The sequence below is a fragment of the Peromyscus californicus genome, unplaced genomic scaffold (assembly GCF_007827085.1).
Source record: "Peromyscus californicus insignis strain IS unplaced genomic scaffold, ASM782708v3 Scaffold_4__1_contigs__length_199733344, whole genome shotgun sequence".
NCBI classification, from domain to species: domain Eukaryota; kingdom Metazoa; phylum Chordata; class Mammalia; order Rodentia; family Cricetidae; genus Peromyscus; species Peromyscus californicus.
The window spans coordinates 41,962,358-41,981,834 of NW_026294562.1; the positions used below are offsets into that span (position 1 = coordinate 41,962,358).

At 37.0% G+C, this 19,477-nt stretch overlaps 1 protein-coding gene across 1 annotated transcript; it reads left to right on the plus strand.

Moving 5' to 3' along the window:
- Nucleotides 1-439: 439 nt before the first annotated feature.
- Anxa1 (annexin A1) lies at nucleotides 440-18,657 on the plus strand. Its single transcript, XM_052713232.1, has 13 exons — nucleotides 440-691; nucleotides 6,619-6,698; nucleotides 6,796-6,904; nucleotides 8,260-8,354; nucleotides 9,114-9,227; nucleotides 9,882-9,972; nucleotides 11,372-11,451; nucleotides 12,093-12,149; nucleotides 13,543-13,636; nucleotides 14,413-14,508; nucleotides 15,376-15,434; nucleotides 17,120-17,242; nucleotides 18,321-18,657. The coding sequence occupies exons 2-13, from the start codon at nucleotides 6,633-6,635 to the stop codon at nucleotides 18,375-18,377; spliced, it is 1,041 nt and encodes a 346-aa protein (XP_052569192.1). The 5' UTR covers nucleotides 440-691; nucleotides 6,619-6,632; the 3' UTR covers nucleotides 18,378-18,657.
- The last annotated feature ends 820 nt before the right edge of the window (nucleotides 18,658-19,477 follow it).

A 19,477-nucleotide genomic window follows, 5' to 3' on the forward strand; every position in this document is an offset into this window, starting at 1 on the left:
AGCTTTAGATCTTTCCTATTTCTTATTTATGCCAGTACAAAAAGTCTTGCTGGTGAAATATAAAAAAGTACTCATTACAGCATTATTTCAAAACCTACAAATAAGTTGTATCTCAATTGTCTATGAGTTCTTGAGAATAAGTATAGCCTTAGTGATTTAACTCTTCATGCAAAAATGGTAACAAGTTCAGAGAAATAAAGTAAATTCCCAAGGTCACATAGTAGAAAGTGTTATGGATGAAATTAATCCCAAAACCTCCACCCCTTTACTTTTCTCTTTTAGTTTTGTAGTTAATGTGCTTATAATTCTATAATGTGCTTAGTATGAAAGAAGTTCCAGTACGTTCCTTAGGCTAGGGCTGGGAGCTCAACAGAGTTGAAACTCAATGCATTCCACCACTCCTGGGAGGAATAAAACCACAGAAGGAAGAGGGGGAGAAAATCCATCCTTCCTTTTCTGTTCTGTAACTGAGCTGGTTCCGGGAGGAGTTTTGCAAGACTCATTTCTCCTTCGTTTTGACCAGGGCTGAGCCAGTTCTTCAAACAAAAGACAGCCAGTTACTAACTTCTGGTTGCTAGGTGTGGCCTCCCTTCATACCCTATAAAATCAGAAGTCCAGCCCTCCACTTTCAGACTGAAACCGTCCGAACAGAGCCTCTCTTCAGTTCCTGGGAAGACAAGAAGATAAAAAGGTAAGACTAAGCTTTTGTTTTACAGATTTCTGCTTGGTTTAGAAACTATGAAATCGGGTGAGCACTCCTTGCTTGGTTTGCCTGGGGCTTCATAGAGAAGTGTTGTGGCTGCTGAACTCTACTACAGTTATGGCTCGTTGCATTTGATATAGTTTAATGACTCTTGCTGTAAAATTACATTGTGTTTTATCTTTTAGACACTAAAAATCATAAAGTTTTGCCTTTCTTAGCTAAGAAATGCAGTTTTGAAACTCTGGCAAGTTTACTTTATTGTCAGAGGAAAGGAAGTGTGCTCCTGTCTGGCAGTCATAGAATGAGGTTTTGCTTTCCTCCCCTTCAGAAAATGTTGTCTCCAGAGCTTTATGTTTTGTTGAGTGCATCGTTGAGTGGGAGGCAGGATGAAGGTGGGGACCCAGAGAAACCAGATGTGGCATACTGTGAAGAATTTTTCCAAAACAGAAGGCTTTTATAGCTAAAATATTTTTCTTTAATAAAACTAAATGAATACCAGCATCAGAGTAGTCTCCATGCCCTTTTTAATTAACGTTTTGAATGAATGTTATGTTTACTCATAGCTTAAGATGGTCCGCTTATTACTCGTTTCATTTAAACAGGGTGTGGCCACATTCCCTCCCTGTAATCTCTGTGTCATAGACAGGCTTTTCTGGTGCTCATTTGAAAACCTAAGGGGAAAGCAGATTTTTCCTGGGTGATGTCAGATCAATCATCCCACTGACTGCCAGAGGGGTCCACAGAAGCTCTCCTGCCTAGTGGCTTCTTGGAGGTCACATATGCCAAGGACATAAACTCCCTAGAAAAACAAAATGCAGATCTAAAGTCACACATCGTTGGAAAGACTTGCAAGACAAACGTGGCATATTACAAAAAAATGTTCCTTCCGGGACTTTCTTCTTAGCCCACTTTAAAAACATAATGAAGTGCCTTAACTTCTAATTTTATGGGAGCCAATTAGGAAAATTGTCCTTCTTCTTGCCATAGAGGCCTACAACTGTGTGAATCCTGAGAAATCAATGCCCCCTAATACTGAGTGAGGAATATATTCTGCTAGCTGCAGATAAGGCCTGTTTCAGCTGATTCATATGTGGTAAAAATGCTGGTTTCCTGATTCAGAAGTGGCCTCTTCCGCAGAAGTTACGTGGTTACCAGAGGCCCAGAAACACACCCACAACGCTTAGATACCTGATATGAGATTGATGCTGACAAGACTATAGCAACACCCTTATGGAACCAGCTTAATTTACATGCTTATTAAATACTTTCCCTTCCTCCCGCCCTCTCTCCTCTCTTGAGACAAGGTTTCTTTGTGTAGCTCTGGCAGTTCTGGAACTAGCTCTGTAGACTAGGCTGGCCTTAAACTCACAGAGATCCTCCTGCCTCTGCCTTCTGAGTGCTGGGATATCAAAAACATCTGCATAGTTGATTTATAAGCTTGAAATCAGCAGACTGGCTGACTGTCTTAGTTTTCTCTAGACCTATTAATTTGTTGCATATTTAAAGTCAGAACGAAACAATTTACTGGTCTTTAATGATGAGCCATAAGCAATTCTAAAAGTCAAATATGTCTTTTTCCTTCAAACTTGCACACATTTATCAGAAAGATCAAATACTCGAACTACTTAATATCCCTTTCCTTTAGGCTAATTCTCTCCTATTTGTATTGAAGGTGAAATGTAAGCTATGTGCTTCAGAGCTCCAGTGGATGTTAGAAACTTTATTTCAACATCCTCATTTTATAAATTAAGTTTCACATTTTTGTGAAGTCAGATTTTTTAGTTAAAGAAACTTAAGACCCATGACACCATGATTCTTCTATTTAAAATACTATTGACATGGGCCAAATTTGTTGGTTAAATTTGTGTAGCTGTTTGTTTATTCAGTAATTATTATTTGTTTATTTACTAATAATTCATAATCCTTATGAATATGCAGAATGATGGGTACTTCATAAGGTATTGGTGATGCACAATGAATGGGCTCTGCTTTCAGGGAAGACTGCAGGAGGTACAGATGCCAACATGAAGGGATAATGCATAATGGCATGAGGTTATAGGATGGGTAGAGACAAGATGCTTTGGAAGGTCCCTTAGTGTAATGCTGAGTACCAGAGAAGGCATCATGAATCCTCAATGCATAGTCTTCATCAAATATCAGTGAGTCAGGCAAAAGATAGTGGTGTGGATGAGGTCAGAGCATTCCAGGCAACAGAAACACCCTGTTCAGAAGCCCAAAGCAAAATATCCAGGAGCTACCTTTTATTAAATGGCTTTTTTAAGTGACATCATCATATAGTCTAATTATCATATCATGTGGTCATTGAACAGCCTAATTATCTTCTGCATGTGGGTAGTTGTGAGAAGGACTTACAAAACACATATTCAAAGAACAACTGTACATAAGATAAAAGCATGCAAAAATAAATACCCTCAGGCTGCAGTGAAACCTGAGTCTGCATGGATTCTCTTTAATGAATCTGATTCTCAAGTATATTAAAAATAGTGTTGATCTTGTTCTCATCTCTTTGTTCACTAATTTAAAGAAATATATAGTATTTTGCAGCCAGGAAGCATGTATTTACATTATGATACTGACACTACTAGCAAGATGTCTATCTGAAAAGGACAACATGTGCAAGAATAATAAGGATGGTGACCAAGTTATTTTGTCAAGAAATGGCTAGTGATTGCTAAAATCATTGTGAAACTGGTGTTCCCTAGCATGTAATCGGGACATAAGCCACATAGCTGTCTTCTCTAGCTGTCTTGTGTTAATAAGTTACTCAACAATTTTTTCTTCATTTTGTGCTTTGCAATTAATACAGAAATAATGTTGAAACCAGGAAGAGTTGTTAAACCAGGAAACTCAGCTGCTTTCCACACAGATTCTGGAAGTCACGTTCCATGACACTCAGAAAGATAGAAAAATGAAGATGACTACATACATATAAATATAGAAAAAGGCGAATCCTTAGAAGTTTCTCACTTTATATATAAGTAGAAATTAATAGATGGAGAATATTCACAAAAGAGATTGTCAAGTAGAAAAAAAAATGTGAAATGGTGTCAACTTCCAAGGGGGTTATCTTCAAATGAGCACATTTTAATCCTGGAGATTAACTTGGATTGAGAACTCATTGCTAATTAATTGAAATATATGTTGTGATGAAACAACATTATAGTAAAAACAAAATAAGATAGAAGAAACAAATCTTTTTGAACCAATTCAATTGTCCATGAAGAATCTAAGTGCTGGGCAGGCAAAATAGATCCAATGTGAATCTGCCTGATATTCTTCCTGTGGTATTTGAGAAGTGCTTTATATGTAAGTCATCCTGTTAATGAGGGTTATTATCTTTGGCACTTAACAGGCTGTGAATAAATGAATTTCCTTTTACAGTCCTTGCATCTTTAAACTTTTCCAAGAGCTAGAAGCTGACTTTAGAATCCAATTTCTTTTGTTGACATTCATGAAGACCATTCTGTTCTGGATGCTTTGCTTTTCTGGACCATCCTTCTGGGTTATCATATACATCAGGCTAGAATGTAGATGCTCAAAAGATATAAGTTCAAAACTGTCTTCTCTAGGGACACTCTTATCAAGTAAATCACTCAACCTACTCTTTCTTGTTCGGTTGCACAATATAATTAACATAATCATCATTATTACATTACACTTTCTCAGTTTTCAAAAAGAAAGCTGTGCACTATGCAGTTCATATTAATAGCAAAGAAACTGTGAAAGCGCAGTACTTTCATGAAATTCCTAAGATCAGTATTGAGTTGTCATATTCACTTTTGATATTATATTCTCCTCTAGTTTAAAGAATTTTTTCTCTCTCTTAACTGAAAACAACGAAATTACTGATTTTTTTTTTTAAAGCAAGTGATCAGATCACTCATTTTGAGGACTCCATTTTTCTAGGGGCTTGGGTGTGGTGTCAAGATAGCAAGTCTGAATGCTGAAACTGCCAGTGGCTATGAGGCTGTAGTTGTGCCAACTTGGCAGTCAAAATGTGAAATATCATGTGGCAACAGCAATTGCACCAGAGTTGACTTTAGTGGGAAATACAATGTCATGCATGATTGCATATCTTGACTTTACCTGAGGGAATAGCTTTAAATGTGTTGGTTATGGGAGAGAATACAGGACATTGGTCAACATTCTTCATACAAATGACAGAACACTAATTTGAACCAGCTCTGTGGTGATCAGGTGTGGCCTGTTTCTCTTTTGAGTGATTTTCCTCTGGTATTTAATCTTGTTACTTGGGACTTAGTCATTCTTCTAGCAGATTCAGACTGAAATACTGTGTCTGGACATGTTAGAAAGGGACCAGTTTATGAGTTTTACTCTTCATAAGTCTTAGGGCTACATACCATGAAATGAAGTCCCAGAGCTTATATTTTCAGCCTCACTCAAAGGTATTGATCACTATGAAATCTCCAAAGGGTGTCAGAGATAGATCAGTGTAGACACTGGACACTGGCTCCTAAAAATGTGGACTAGACAAAAGGAATCACTGATGACATTTGGTGTACGTGGAGAAAACAGATTGTTTACATACTTCAAGTTTTAAAAAGATTTTGTTCCACCAGTGGTGGTGGCATACACCTTTGATCTCAGCACTTAGAAGGCAGAGGCAGGTGGATCTCAGTGAGTTCCAGGCCAGCCTGGTCTAGAAATTGAATTCCAGGACAGCCAGGACTGTTACACAGAGAAACCCTGTCTCAAAATAAAAAAAAAAAAAAAAAAAGAAAGAAAGAAAGAAAGAAAAGAGAAAAAGATTTTGTTCTATTAAATTCAAACACTACCAGGCTGCAAGCTATTCAGGCAACTTAAGAGGCATCCTCTAAGATAGTTGCCAAAAAGTTATACATATTGCAGCATCACCTAAGTGATTGTTATGGGGCATTACAACAATAATATTCAAACAACTCAAATGTGAAGAACGTGACGATAGTTATTTACTCAAATAATTTTACATAGAACAATGGGGAAAATAAAGAAGCTATATTATTTAGAATGAAATATGCAGAGTTCTGAGTTGATCCAGTCCAGTAGATGGTTCGAATTATTTTACCTTATAAAAGTAAACATATTTTCTCTAGGCCTGCCTTTGGCACAGGCCCTGATTAATCCCACACAGGTGCTGGGATGACTACTAACTGGTCTCACCCTTTTCTCTGTACCCTTTAGCATGCTTCCCATGATGCAGAAATGATGTTTCATCTAAAATGCTAATGTTATTACACTGTTTTCCATTTAGAGACCTAATGACGTTGCTCTTAGCGGTGGACCTACGTTTAAATTCCTTGTTACAATTTCTATCAACATTTCTGTCTAGTGAACTTTGCTTTGCTTCTCAAATATGATGGACTTTCTTCTATTTTTTTTTTCCCCTCTGAAGCTTCCTGTCAGATTTGCTTTAACTCATTTCAGGAAAGCCTCACCTGAATCGGCACTTTCCTCAGAAGTTTCCTTAGCCTTTTCCCTTTCAGTCTGAGAGCACAGACCAGCTCTAGATCCTCCAAGGCAAAGGATGTCATATCAAAGCTTTTGTACCCTCTTTGCTTAGCATCTGCTGGATGATTTGTAAATTTAGATCTGAGACAGGGCACCCCACTCCTCTCCTCAGACCATATGCTTACATGCTGTAATCCTCTGTTCCTTAGAGGGTAGGGCTGTAAAGATGAAGAAAACAGCCCCATTTTTTTGAGTAGAGGTTGTGGGTTTCTTTTTAACAGTAAGAGCAGTCTTAAAAAGTATTTACACCTCACACTTTATTATGCTCCAAAGAATAATCATAGTAAGAACTAGTATACTGTCTATGGCAGTGTCTCATGTACATAGGGTAATATTTGTGGGTGTTGTGTTTGTTATATTAAAGCATCTACCCATTTTCTTTCCAGATCCTTCTTTAAAAATGGCGATGGTATCAGAATTCCTCAAGCAGGCCTGTTTTATTGACAGTCAAGAACAGGAATATGTTGTAAGTAGTCAAAATATTATGACACAGTTAGCATGTTAAAACAGACACCAAGATAGATGAATGAATGGAGACTAATTTATGTCTCTCACATACACAGCAAGCTGTAAAATCATCCAAAGGTGGTCCTGGGTCAGCAGTGAGCCCCTATCCTTCCTTCAATCCATCCTCGGATGTTGCTGCCTTGCACAAAGCTATCATGGTTAAAGGTGAGTGTGTATCCATAGAAGTGTCTCCTCTTGAAAATTTCATAGAAACTACTTGAATGGTTATCGGGAAATAAACCTGAGTCATGTGAAGTCTTTTCCTGGGGAGATAAAGTTTTTAGTCAGCTGTAACGACTTGTACCTATAATATCAATACTAGAGACTCTGAGGCAGGACGGTTGCCATTTGAGGCCTACATGTGCTGTGTAGTCAGTCTCTGCCTCCAAAAGAGGAAGGTATCCTTGAAATGAATGGTAAACGGCGCAGGTTGTGGCACTGGTTACGGCATGGAAAGGTCATGGTCATGACAGAACCCAGTATTAGTTTCAGAGTTTTATTAGGAGGAAGTGGGTGGGGTAGCATGTGTGGAGAGCAGAGGGAAAGATAGTGGGGTGGGGGGAGAGATAGCAGAGCAGAGAGAGAGGATGGGGTCTGTGTCTGGCTTTCTAAGGACTCCTGGTGAAGTGGTGACCACACTGCACACATGTAGTCACCAGCGCACACGGATGACGTGAGACCCTTTGCTTAACTCCTGAACTGTGCCTTCGCAGTCATATAGCTGGAGTGAGGGCAGAATTCTAACAGTCCTTCCTTTCAGTACATAGGAAATTTTGGTCAGTGATGAAATTCCTGCTGCTATAATAGATGTCCTTACTGTCTGTTTCTAGCAGAAATCAATGCTTAAATCAGCACCTGTGATCACATTTAGGGTTTGAACATACATCTGGAGTACTAGTGTCCAGAAACTATTAATTGGCTCTTCATTTTCCATTCAAATTAATGAGATGTTGTTATATCCAGATCGAGGGGACCCCCAAAAGACCACCATGGAGACAAATCCTGTATATAAAAGCAAAGAGCCTTTGTTTTCAAGGTTGGAGCTTGGACTCTCTGTCTGACGCAGCAGTGAGAGCAGAGAGCCCTGAGCCTAGGCAGGATGGTGTTTTTATCATAGCAGAGGTTGGGGTGAGAGGATTTCCAGGGTTCAGGACTCTGATTGGCTGACATTTGTCTAGGCGTATAGGGAATGTTTGGAATGTCAGGTATTTCCCCTCAGATGCAGGCCTCCCTGGGTGGGGCTGGCTTATGGCTTTTCTAAGATCCACATGTTGCCTGCCAAAAGCTGTGTCTGGGCTTCTAAGCCTGTCATGGTAGCTGCAAGGTCAAGCTGTTTTGGGCTCCTCCACAACGTCACATTACATTTTTCAGCTTGTTACGGGGCCGTGGCATTCATTTTCTAGGCTAATACCGTTCTGTTTCTCAACTTTATTATGATGTGCCTTGATAGTGAATCATTTCATGGCAATTACTGATGACTAAGAAAATTGATGTTAAAGCCTCAGATTCTTTCTTTCCAGGTGTGGATGAAGCAACTATCATTGACATTCTTACCAAGAGAACCAATGCTCAGCGCCAGCAGATCAAGGCAGCATATTTGCAGGAGACTGGAAAGGTGAGGAGAATGATGAACTCAGATGTTTAGTGTGCTCACATTTATGTTCCAATGTGATTCTGAAGCACAGTTCTATCTCTTTCTGCTTTACACACAGTTAACTCATCACTTCCAAAACAGGAATCACAGTATTTGTCTCCTTTGTTGCAATAGGACCACTTTTAGCAAATTTACTCAGCTCACACACTGGCCATCTTGCTGTAAAGTTTTCCAGAGGTGATGTTCTGTGTGCAATCCGTCAACTTAAGCAAAATACACATCAAAATTACTGTGGGGGTACAAAGAATTTGTTCTGACTGAAGTGTATTTTTGTTGTTGTTGTTTTCGCTAAAACTAAAAATGAGCTGCTTTATGAAGAAATTAAGTATTTTACACAACTCTGTGTTGGAAGTGAACTTTATACTTCTCACGGCAAGTGTGGATAGCTTATTTTTAAATGGGTGCAATAAGAAAACTGGAGGGTAGCAATTTTTTAACTATAGTGTTTATTAGACCAATGAAAAGCATGTAACAGCTTTGTGTTTTGAGCTTTATGACTCCGTTCCTGTAAGAAACTCTGAGAACATGGTCCTGGAGGAAGTTTGTATTGGATGCAGTAAATTTCATCTAATTTCTCTAGATTAAAATATTGAGAAGACATCCTAAATATCCAGCTTGTTTTCAGCATGGAAGGAAAGAACTATAAAGGATGACTGAAGTGAGAACTGTCACTGGGTTCATGACGGTTAGGAAGTCACTCTGATCCCTTTGTTTTTCCAGCCCCTGGATGAAACTTTGAGAAAGGCACTTACAGGCCACCTGGAGGAGGTTGTTTTGGCTCTGCTCAAGACTCCAGCCCAGTTTGATGCAGATGAACTCCGTGCTTCCATGAAGGTAAATGATTGTCCTCCCCTGTTCCCCAACAGTTTTAAAGATTTGTTTTATTTGTATGAGTGTTTGGCTTGAGTGTATGTATGCATGTCCCCTCTGGGCCTGGTACTCTCAGAGGTCAGAAGAGGGCATTGGATCCTCTAGGATTGGAGCTATGGATGGTTGTGAGTCACTATGGGGATGATAGGAATCGAATCTGGGTCTTCTGCATGAACAAATGCTTTTAACTGCTGAGCTGTCTCACCAGTTCCTAAATGAACTTTTTAAAGAAAAATTCTTTTCCTCAAAACAATGTGCAAGATAAATCTGCATGTTACTATGGCTGTGCCTTCATTATCTAGTGCAGGACTGTCAATCAGTCCAAATTCAGTGATTGAACAAGCTAATAATTTAATAAATCAATCATTGGATACATGAAAAATTAAATATTGGAACTGACATTCTTCATGCAATTTAAATTCATAAATCAAATAGCTACATTTTAAAATCTTCACCCCAAATACTGAACATAAACTACTTTGTTTTGAAACAATACATTTTTTAAAAATATGGACAAAATTGACTAAATGACAAATTACAGCACACTTTGTTTGGACAAATCAAGTTGATTATCTTGAATGAAAAAATGTAAACGTATTTTCTTTTCTTTAAATTCAGGGACTTGGAACAGATGAAGACACTCTCATTGAGATTTTGGTGTCAAGAAATAACAAAGAAATCAGAGAAATTAACAGAGTCTACAGAGAAGGTCAGGCCAGCATCTGAGTCCCTAGACGGACAGGAAACCACATAGAAATACTTTCTGAAAATCAGCTATGGGTGGTAACTGTGTGTGATTTAGAAAGCCTAAGTTTTAAAATGTTTCCTTCCTGGTTGGTACATATCTCTGAAAGGCAGGATGAGATGCCAGTAAGAAAATACATTTCCCAACCCATCTGCAACTTGCACCTTAATGAAAAATGTCTTGTGGAGATCATGAGCACAAACTGTTTCAAAGAGAATTGAATTCAGGAATTCAGAACATTGGATTTAAATAGCTTTCTAAAAACATTTCTATTGTTCTGAACTAACCTATACCTTTTATTTTGAAAAGACTAAATAATAAGAATGAATATTTCTGATCAGAACACTTTTCATTCATCTTTCTGATCTTTTGTTGGGAACCTTAACTTTACCATTGAGAACATAAATGATTCCTCTTTCTCTGTGCTTAGACAAATACTTGACATGAAAGACTTATCAATGGCTCATTGTACAGTGAGGCCTTCAGTCAAATGACTCAGTCCTCACTGCACAGGGAACGGCTGCACATCTCTGGTGATATTCTAATTCCTTTGAGCTGTTGACTTCTTTGTTTTGTTAAACTACTATGTGACCTCATGCAGAATCTTTGTGTCTGACTCATTGCACGCTGTTCTCAGTTGAGCACCTGAGTCAAAGTGCGGCAGTTTTCAACTACATTTTCTCTAATTCTTACTCCAGAACCAATACTTGTCTTAGATCCATTTCTCAGTAATAATAATTCAAGAGACATAATTTTTAATGTGTTTGATAAAATGTTCTTTACAAAGGTAGACATCCACATTTCCCTATGATCCTGAAGATATGGTCCAGAAATAGCTTAAGGTGTTGTTTTTACTTCACTATAAATTTACTATAAATTCAGTTATTTTTCCTATGAAAGCACTATATTTTATAGCCAATTCGATAACTGTAGACATGAGTTTTAAATAAATGTAACACATATGCCATTGACCATATTATATATTGAATATTTATAATTTTAAGGTAAATAAATAGCCACTGTTAAGCAAGTACTATTTTTTCCTTTTAAATACTGTTCTATTCATTCTAGTGATTAAATTTTCACATATTTCAAAATGATTTGGTACAGTATGTTTAAACAATTAATTTTTGTTAGCAAATATTTATGACTAAGTTTTCATACATGGTATTATTCAGTTTTATTCCATTGATCTATAGGAAATTATTTTATAGATTGACATTGCAGCTGCTCTAGTTTCTCCATTTCCATAAAAATATTTTGAAATATGTTACAGGAGTCATTCCACTTTGTAAACTACAAGCTAATGCAAATATCATTATTTTTCCATAGTTTACTAAAAAATTATTTTCTCATCTTGTAGAGCTAAAGAGAGATCTGGCCAAAGACATCACTTCAGATACATCTGGAGACTTTCGGAAGGCTTTGCTCTCTCTTGCCAAGGTATAACTTAAATGCTCTGGAAATGTCTTTGCTATTATAAATAATAAAACCTTAGATTTGTAAGCATTTTCTAGGAACAAGAGACTCTTTACTTTAAAATTAATACCGCTTAATTGATGAATAATACTTATATGCATTTGAGGGAATAATGTGATATTTTGATATATATGATGTAAAACTAACAATATAAAAAAAACTTCATAATCTCACTTCCTACCACCTTTTCAGGAGAGATATTTGAAGTTTATCTTCTGGTCATTTAAAAATACCCACTACGTTTTGAATATGTTCATCTTACTATGTAGTAATACCACAATGTACTCCCCTTGTCTATTAGAGACTGTGCCTTTCCATCAGCATCCTCCAGTCTTTTGATCCCCACCCCACAATCTCTGATCATCATCAATGTACAGTCTGCATCTGTGGGTTCAGGTGTTTTAGGAAGCACATCTAAGTGAGGTCATGCAAACTTGTTTTGTTCTGTCTTGTTTATGTTCCTCAGAGTAACAATGCTGTAAATGATAGATACTGTTTTCACTGGTTTTTTTTCCTCAAAAGTTATGTCTGATTTTAAGAGAATTAAGTGTATCTTGTGATTATATCCTATAGACAATCTTTCAATATGTTGGGTCATTTTTCAGGGTGACCGTTGTGAGGATTTCAGTGTGAATCAAGATTTGGCTGATACAGACGCCAGGGTAAGCAAGGGAGAGACAATATCAATGAAGAAAATCTTTCTACCTTCTTACTCCCTCTATGTGGAAGCAGATCTCAGGTCCTGCGAGAATCCAGTGTTTTGTTTTGTTTTTATGTTCATTTAATTTGACACAGATTCTTGTAGCCCAGGAATGGAAAATAGTCTTTATGTTTCCAATTTATCTCTCCTTGTTTAGAAAACCAGAGATGACTGAAAGAACAATGAGACTCTGTCTGTCTTTCCCAAGAACTGTTGGATTGAGAACACTCCAAGTTTTGACTCTGTAATATAAGAACATAACTATATGCCAGTCAAACCCCTTGCTGGGTAATATAAGTTGCTACCAATTTGAGATCTTTTTTTCTCAGTCTCTCAATTGCTGGGACTAGAGACATTCACCATGATGCCCAGCTGGGAAAAAAAATCACTGCTGAGTAAAGTGAAATCCTGAAACACATTACAATTCTGTTTTAATAGAAATTGTGCAAACAGATCAAAAACAATAATGATGCATAGTTGCCTGTACTAAAAATTACTCTTATCTTTGTGAATATGCTTTCCATTTCTAGACTCTTAGGGCCCCTCGATGTACATTTATAGAGACTACGTGATTAGTCTGATGAAGGACTGTCATAGAAATTATTATTTCAAGGTGGGTGGAGTGGTGTATGCCTTTAATCCTAGCACTTGGAAGGCAGAGGCAGGTGAATGCTTCGAATTCAATGCTAGCCTGGTCTACAGAGCAAGTTCCAGGACAGCAATGCTACACAGGAAAACTCTGTCTGGAAAAAAAAAAATCCAAAGAAACAAAAGGAAGAAAGAAATTAATATTTTATAGTTAGTAGAACATACTTTTAACAAAAAGACAGGGATTATTATTTTCATTCACAAATGAGTAATAATTGCTTTTAAATTATTTCCTAAGATTATACAGCTTTCAAATTTCAGAGTCGAAATTTGTGTACAGAAATCATAGCATCAAAATGGCATTTCCTTCAGGAGCTAATAAATGTGTGTATACATGGGGAAAATACAAGGCCTAGGCATTAGTTAAGTTTTGATTTATTGATATTATTTGCCAATAATTTATTTGAGCAATAAAAAGTAGAAAAAGGGAATCTGTTTTAATGAGTCCCTTGAGTTGTTTTTATCTACAGAATAATTTTAAAGCAATTGATTCAGCAAACAGATATCCCATATTCTCTGTTTGTCATATTTACAAAGCTCCTTGAGAGATACTGTCCTCATTTTCAAGAAGGGCTTACCCCAGTGATGCCTACTCTGATTGTATTAAGTACACCATAATTGCTTATATAACCATAGTTAAACATGCATGTTTGCGTGCTTGTCATTTCCACACATGGGCACATGTTTACTTATTCATTTCTTGACAGGCTTTGTATGAAGCTGGAGAAAGGAGAAAGGGGACTGATGCGAATGTGTTCATTACAATTATGACAGCTAGAAGCTTTAGTCATCTTCGCAGAGGTAACAAGAAATTAGTTTTTATGGAATGTGTTTATGCAAGATCAGATGTTCCTTATCTAGGACAAGTGAGAGGAAGGAAAGAAAGAGGTCTTTCCATATCAAATGGATGCAGTGATATTTACTGCTTACTGTTGTGTGCCTGTTTGTCAGCCTTGAACTGCTGCCGTTCACACTAATGGGAACATACTCTGTAACTTTGGAGTGCGTAATATCATTTATTTTCACTATTTCTATTCTTTCAAAGTTTTGGAGTAGTTATGACAAGAGATGTAAATAAAACATAACTAATGAGAGAAAAAAGAAACAAAAACAACTCTAGAGTCTAAATGAAGGAAAGAATATGTAGATGGTCCAGAAATAAGAGAGAACAAAAGAAAAAACCCAAATTCCCAAAGATTCAGCATTAAGACTTAAGTTCTGAATCTCTGGGAAGGCAGAGTGTAAGGATAACACAAAGTTCATTACTGTATACCAACATAACAAGTTCCTATATAAACAAAGTGAATTTGCTGTGCTGAGATTACAAAGGAATGAACTATTAATACTGCTGTAGAAAGCAGTAAAGTGGTTAATCACCTGGCACTTCTGATAAAGGTTGGTGCTTGCAATATGAAGATGAAGTCTACACAGTATGCGGAGTCATGCAAATAGCCTTTAAAATGTCACTGAAGTTCAGTGTACCTGAGGAGCTCCTTGAGTCGGTTACCCTAATTTTACTCAAGTATACCAGTAGACAGGCTGCTTTGCACAAATCTTAACTTCAATTTCCTCTTCAGTGTTTCAGAATTACAGGAAGTACAGTGACCATGACATGAACAAAGTTCTGGATCTGGAAATGAAGGGTGACATCGAGAAGTGCCTCACAGCCCTTGGTATGTAAAAGTTGCACAGGCGAAGCTCTGACCTCAACTTATACATCTGCATATCACTGCTTCCCTATACAAAAATACATATAATAATATAAAACAAACCCCCTGTAAATATGATACATCTATGTATCTATGTTCAGACTAAGGCAATATGTAAGGCTGATGAAGAAATAGGAAGGCCTTTTTAATTCAACAGATGTTCTTCAAGATGTGGAGATGCAGAATATATTTTTGAGCACCTGTTTATAAGGCAATGCACCAAGCAGGCCATACCACCTAGGCCACTGTGGATGCTTATGGAGAACAGCATAACCACTTGTACAATCTTGGGCAAGTCCTGCATGACCTAATCCAGTAGGTCTGGGTTAACCTGTGAAAATATGAACCTGTTACATGTCTCCTAGGGATATATTCTGCTTCTGCAGGCCAGGCTTCTGAATTTGAAGCTCTGTTGGATATCAGTCTTGCTGTCCACAAATCCCACTTTGAGTAGCAAGATAAAGAAAGGACCCTACAAATACGTGCTAGTATTTCATTTGGGCAGCTGCTTTATACTTAATCTGCTGCTGTGCTGCTTTGACAAGTGTTTGTATACAACATGAATCAGGTTTTTATGTGCCTTCTCCTTACATTTGTTTCTCCATACCCACAGAGAGGATAGATAATATATTGGGTAGAGTCACTACTGAATATTGACAAGGGAAAGAATGCTGATAACCACCATTTAGAAAGTAATTCTCTCTTCTAATAAACCAAATATCCCACATTAGACAGGAGGGCTAGAACTCTTTGCAGAGTTATTTCTTATTTATTTAATATATATCTTTATTTTGTGATGACTACTTCTACTGAAATATGCATCTCTTACAGTGAAATGTGCCACCAGCACCCCAGCTTTCTTTGCTGAGAAACTTTACGAAGCCATGAAGGTACTGTTCTACTTATAGGTTTTACTTAGAGGAGAAATTATCTGTAGAAAGAAAAGCAGAGAACCTAATGGTGCTTGAAAATCACAATACATATCTTTAAAGAAAATTACATTTTATTCAATTTGAGGGGAAGCATGTATTAGAATAAACTCTTTGAATTTGGTGCATTTTAAAAAGGTATATGTAAATGTGATTATAAGGTGAACTAGCAAAAAAAGTTTATAGGTGATTTATAATTTGCTTAAAACCTGAATCACCAGAAAAAGGGTGGTGCATTCCCCCTTTTAGTGTGCTACTTTAATAACCCACTTCAACTGAGGTTGTGAGCTTTATGCTTTTGTCTTCCTAATTATGCTGTCTTTCATGCCACAGACTAATAGTGGTCTTTTAAAATGTTATTCCATGGTTAGAGAAGTAGAAGGTGGTATTGGGATGTATTTGAGGTTTCACTTTTACTTTATTTTCCTGCAAGGAGGTTGCCATACAGGAGATTGCCCCAGTACTTACATTTTGAGATCTCAAGACAATGGTTATGAGGTGATCTTTCCTTTGTAACCCACACAGAACGAAGCCTTAAGAGAAAGAGAGAGTGATGAAAAGAGCTAATGATTTAAATAATATTGAGAAGCTTCTGTGAAAAGATAGACATGTTCCCAGCGCTTGTCAATCAAGACAGGCCCAATAGGTCTAGCTGAATATTAATTAACCCCCTTTCTGTCCCTCTGCCCACTGTTTTCTGTGTGATATTCAGATAAGTAATGATGATGTCTGGTATGAAAAAAGAGCATTAAGCCCAAAACTTCAGAAGTCAGTATAGCTTTTCCTGATCTACTTTAAAACCTTAAATTTGGGCCAATGAAATGACTCAGCAGATTAAAGCACTTACCATCAATCCTCATGACCTGAATCTAATCCCTGGGACGCACATGGTTGAAGGAGAGAACCAACTCCTGAAAGTTTTTCTCTGATGTCCTCATGGACACTGTGCCATGTGTGTCTATAAACATGCCCAGGAGGGCACACACAGAGATAGTATAGCAAACAAATAATAAAATACAATAAAAATTTAAAAACCTGAGGTTTAAGTAAGAGTGAGGTATAAGTGGGTGAGAATGAAGGAAGAAGAGAAGAAAGCAGCATACACTTGGAATTGAAAGCAGAATCGATCCTTTCAAGACAGTAGGTATGATTGGCTTGACAGCCGAATGGCTATGGAATTATGCAGGACACTATAAGAGAAATGGGAGACCACTGAGATATTTATAATGGATAGGTTAGATTTATGATTTCAGGAAAAAAAAAAAAAACAAACAGACAACACTTGGTTATTATTGGATAGTTCAGATACAGCAAAGATTGGGTGGTGGAAAGCCCGTTAGAAAGCTCTAGAAACCCTTTACACCTTCTGCTAATATAACTCCCATTCTCTTCTTTCATTACCACTGTTCTCTCTCTTTACCCTACTCTCTCTGTCACTGTCTCCGCTCCGTGTGTGTGTGTGTGTGTGTGTGTGTGTGTGTTATAGAGAAAGACAAGCAGTGGGAGGAGAGGGAAAAGAGAAGAACATAGAGGGCTGATTTTTTTTCCATGCTGCATGTGTAGAGTGATAAATGGGCCTCCTTTTAAAATCCAGTCTTCAGTGACAGATTTTCTGCATGTAATGAAACCATGGTCTGTCTACACAGGGAGCTGGAACTCGCCATAAGGCATTGATCAGGATTATGGTCTCCCGTTCTGAAATTGACATGAATGAAATCAAAGTATTTTACCAGAAGAAGTATGGAATCTCTCTTTGCCAAGCCATCCTGGTATGTTGTGATTTTCAGTAAGAGGACCTCTGCAAAGGAAAGTTCTTTATGCAACAATTTCCAAGAGCAGAGCTGATGTGATGTACTATAGCTGTACATTGCATATATAAGATTAATTCTGCTTCTTAGGGTTAATGATTCATAAATAAATTAAGCTTCACATAATTAAATCTAGTCTATCAAAGAACTAAGTGTACTTTTGAAGCACAGAGAAATATTCAGTCTTTGTGAATAAACAGTCCTGGAATATTTCAGAGTTCTTAGAAGTATTGATACATATTTATTTTGTAGTTAAAACTGAAGGATTAAAAATGTAGTACTAAAATTAATTTCTAGTGTTTTACTTGTTACTAAATATGTTTCCTCTGTAAAATGTTTAAAATACATGTTCAGGTCATATTATTAGAGTGTTGGAAAAATAACACATAACAAGAAGTTAAGGGGGCTAATCCTATTGAAAGATAATTATTTAAATTCACATAATTTGTATTTGACAATTAAAATATGTGAAGAACAAATGAGAAAATTACAGGCCCATAATTTTCACTCCTATTGAGTGATTCAGATATTTCCTTATGTAGGGTATCAGCTTATATAATACTTCAATTAATTATATGATATATTAATGCTTAGAAGTACTTGTTCTAATAAATAATTTGTTCAGAATTGACTTTTTTAAAAAAACATTTATTTATTTTTTATGTATGAGTGCTCTATCTGCATGTTTGCCTTCATGACAGAAGAGAGCATCATATCCCACTATAGATCGTTGTGAACCACCATGTGGTTGCTGGGAATTGAATCAGGACCTCTGGAAGAGCGGCCAGTGTTCTTAACCATTGAGCCATCTCTCCAGCCTCTAGACTTGACTTTCTTCTGATTCTTCAAAGCTGTTTATTCTCCTCTGCAGAACGTTTAATTTAGCCTTTTCTTTACACAGCTATATCACACACTGTAAATAAAGTATGACTTACTTTGTTGCTGACTCTAAAACTACATGCTTCTACTACAACTAAAATACCTTGTCTTCGTTATGATTTTGCATCATAACAATTATACTTTCTTTTTTAACCAACAGGATGAAACCAAAGGAGACTATGAAAAAATCTTGGTGGCTCTGTGTGGTGGAAACTAGATGTCCCTGCTGCTCTGAAGCAGTGATGAGGACATCTCTTAGCTGCGTTCCCTCTATCACATAGGCTTAAGTAGGAGAGTTGCTTTAGCAGATGACAATCTAATTATCAACTTTTAATAATATAGCATATAAGTTTTACATCATACCTCTGTACAATAGAGAAACACTTGTTTTATTAATTATCTTTATCCCAAATTATATCCCTGTAAGGAATTCACTGTGTTAGCATTCCTGAGAAATAAGTTTATGTAGACTAAAATAAAACAATTTTATAAGACAATTGGTGTGTTACTAACTCTTATAGTTTGATTTTTCTTTTTTGTGTGTAATCAAATGGCTTAGTGTAACAAAGAGCAGAAGTCAGTTTTTCCTACTTGAAGACGATTTTAGACATGAAATCACAAAGTTCTACCAGAAATCTTCTCCAGATAACCAAGAATTTCCTCAAAGTATCGGGATACAAAATCAACATACAAAAAGCAAGGGCCTTTCTGAATACCAATATCAAGCATGCTGAGAAAGACATGTGAAAGCATTCCAATTCACAATAACATCTGAAAACTAGGACTAAACCTAACCAGGGAGCTAAAAGACATCTGCATGAAAAATTTAAATCTCTGAAGAAGATTGAGGAAGGTACTAGAAGGAGGAAAAACCTCATTATGCTCATGGATTGGTAGAATTAATATTGTGAAAATGGCCATTCTACCAAAAGCACTTAGAGATTCAATGCAAACTCAATCATAATCTCCATTCCATTCTTTCTCAACGGGGAAGAAACAAAACAAAACTAAAACACATAGGGAAGCACAAAAGACTCAGGATAGTCAGAGCACTTCCAGGCAAGAAGAAATAATCTGGAAGGACTACTTACTATACCAGATTTCAAGCTATGTCACAGAGCTATAGTAGTAAAATCATCATTGCATTGGCATAAAAATGTACTTGTAAATCACTGATTCAAAATAGAACATTTTTTTTTTTTTATTTTGCAATACAATTCAGTTCTACATATCAGCCACGGATTCTCTTGTTCTCCCCCCTCCTGCCCCCCTCATCTTCCCCCAGCCCACCCACCCCCCCCCATTCCCACCTCCTCC

Coding starts and splice junctions, on each gene's coding strand:
- Anxa1 (XM_052713232.1), top strand. CDS start 6,633: ATGGCGATGGTATCAGAATTCCTCAAGCAGGCCTGTTTTATTGACAGT. Junction 9,228..9,881: donor AACTCCGTGCTTCCATGAAG/GTAAATGATTGT, acceptor CTTTAAATTCAG/GGACTTGGAACAGATGAAGA. Junction 14,509..15,375: donor GAAGTGCCTCACAGCCCTTG/GTATGTAAAAGT, acceptor CATCTCTTACAG/TGAAATGTGCCACCAGCACC.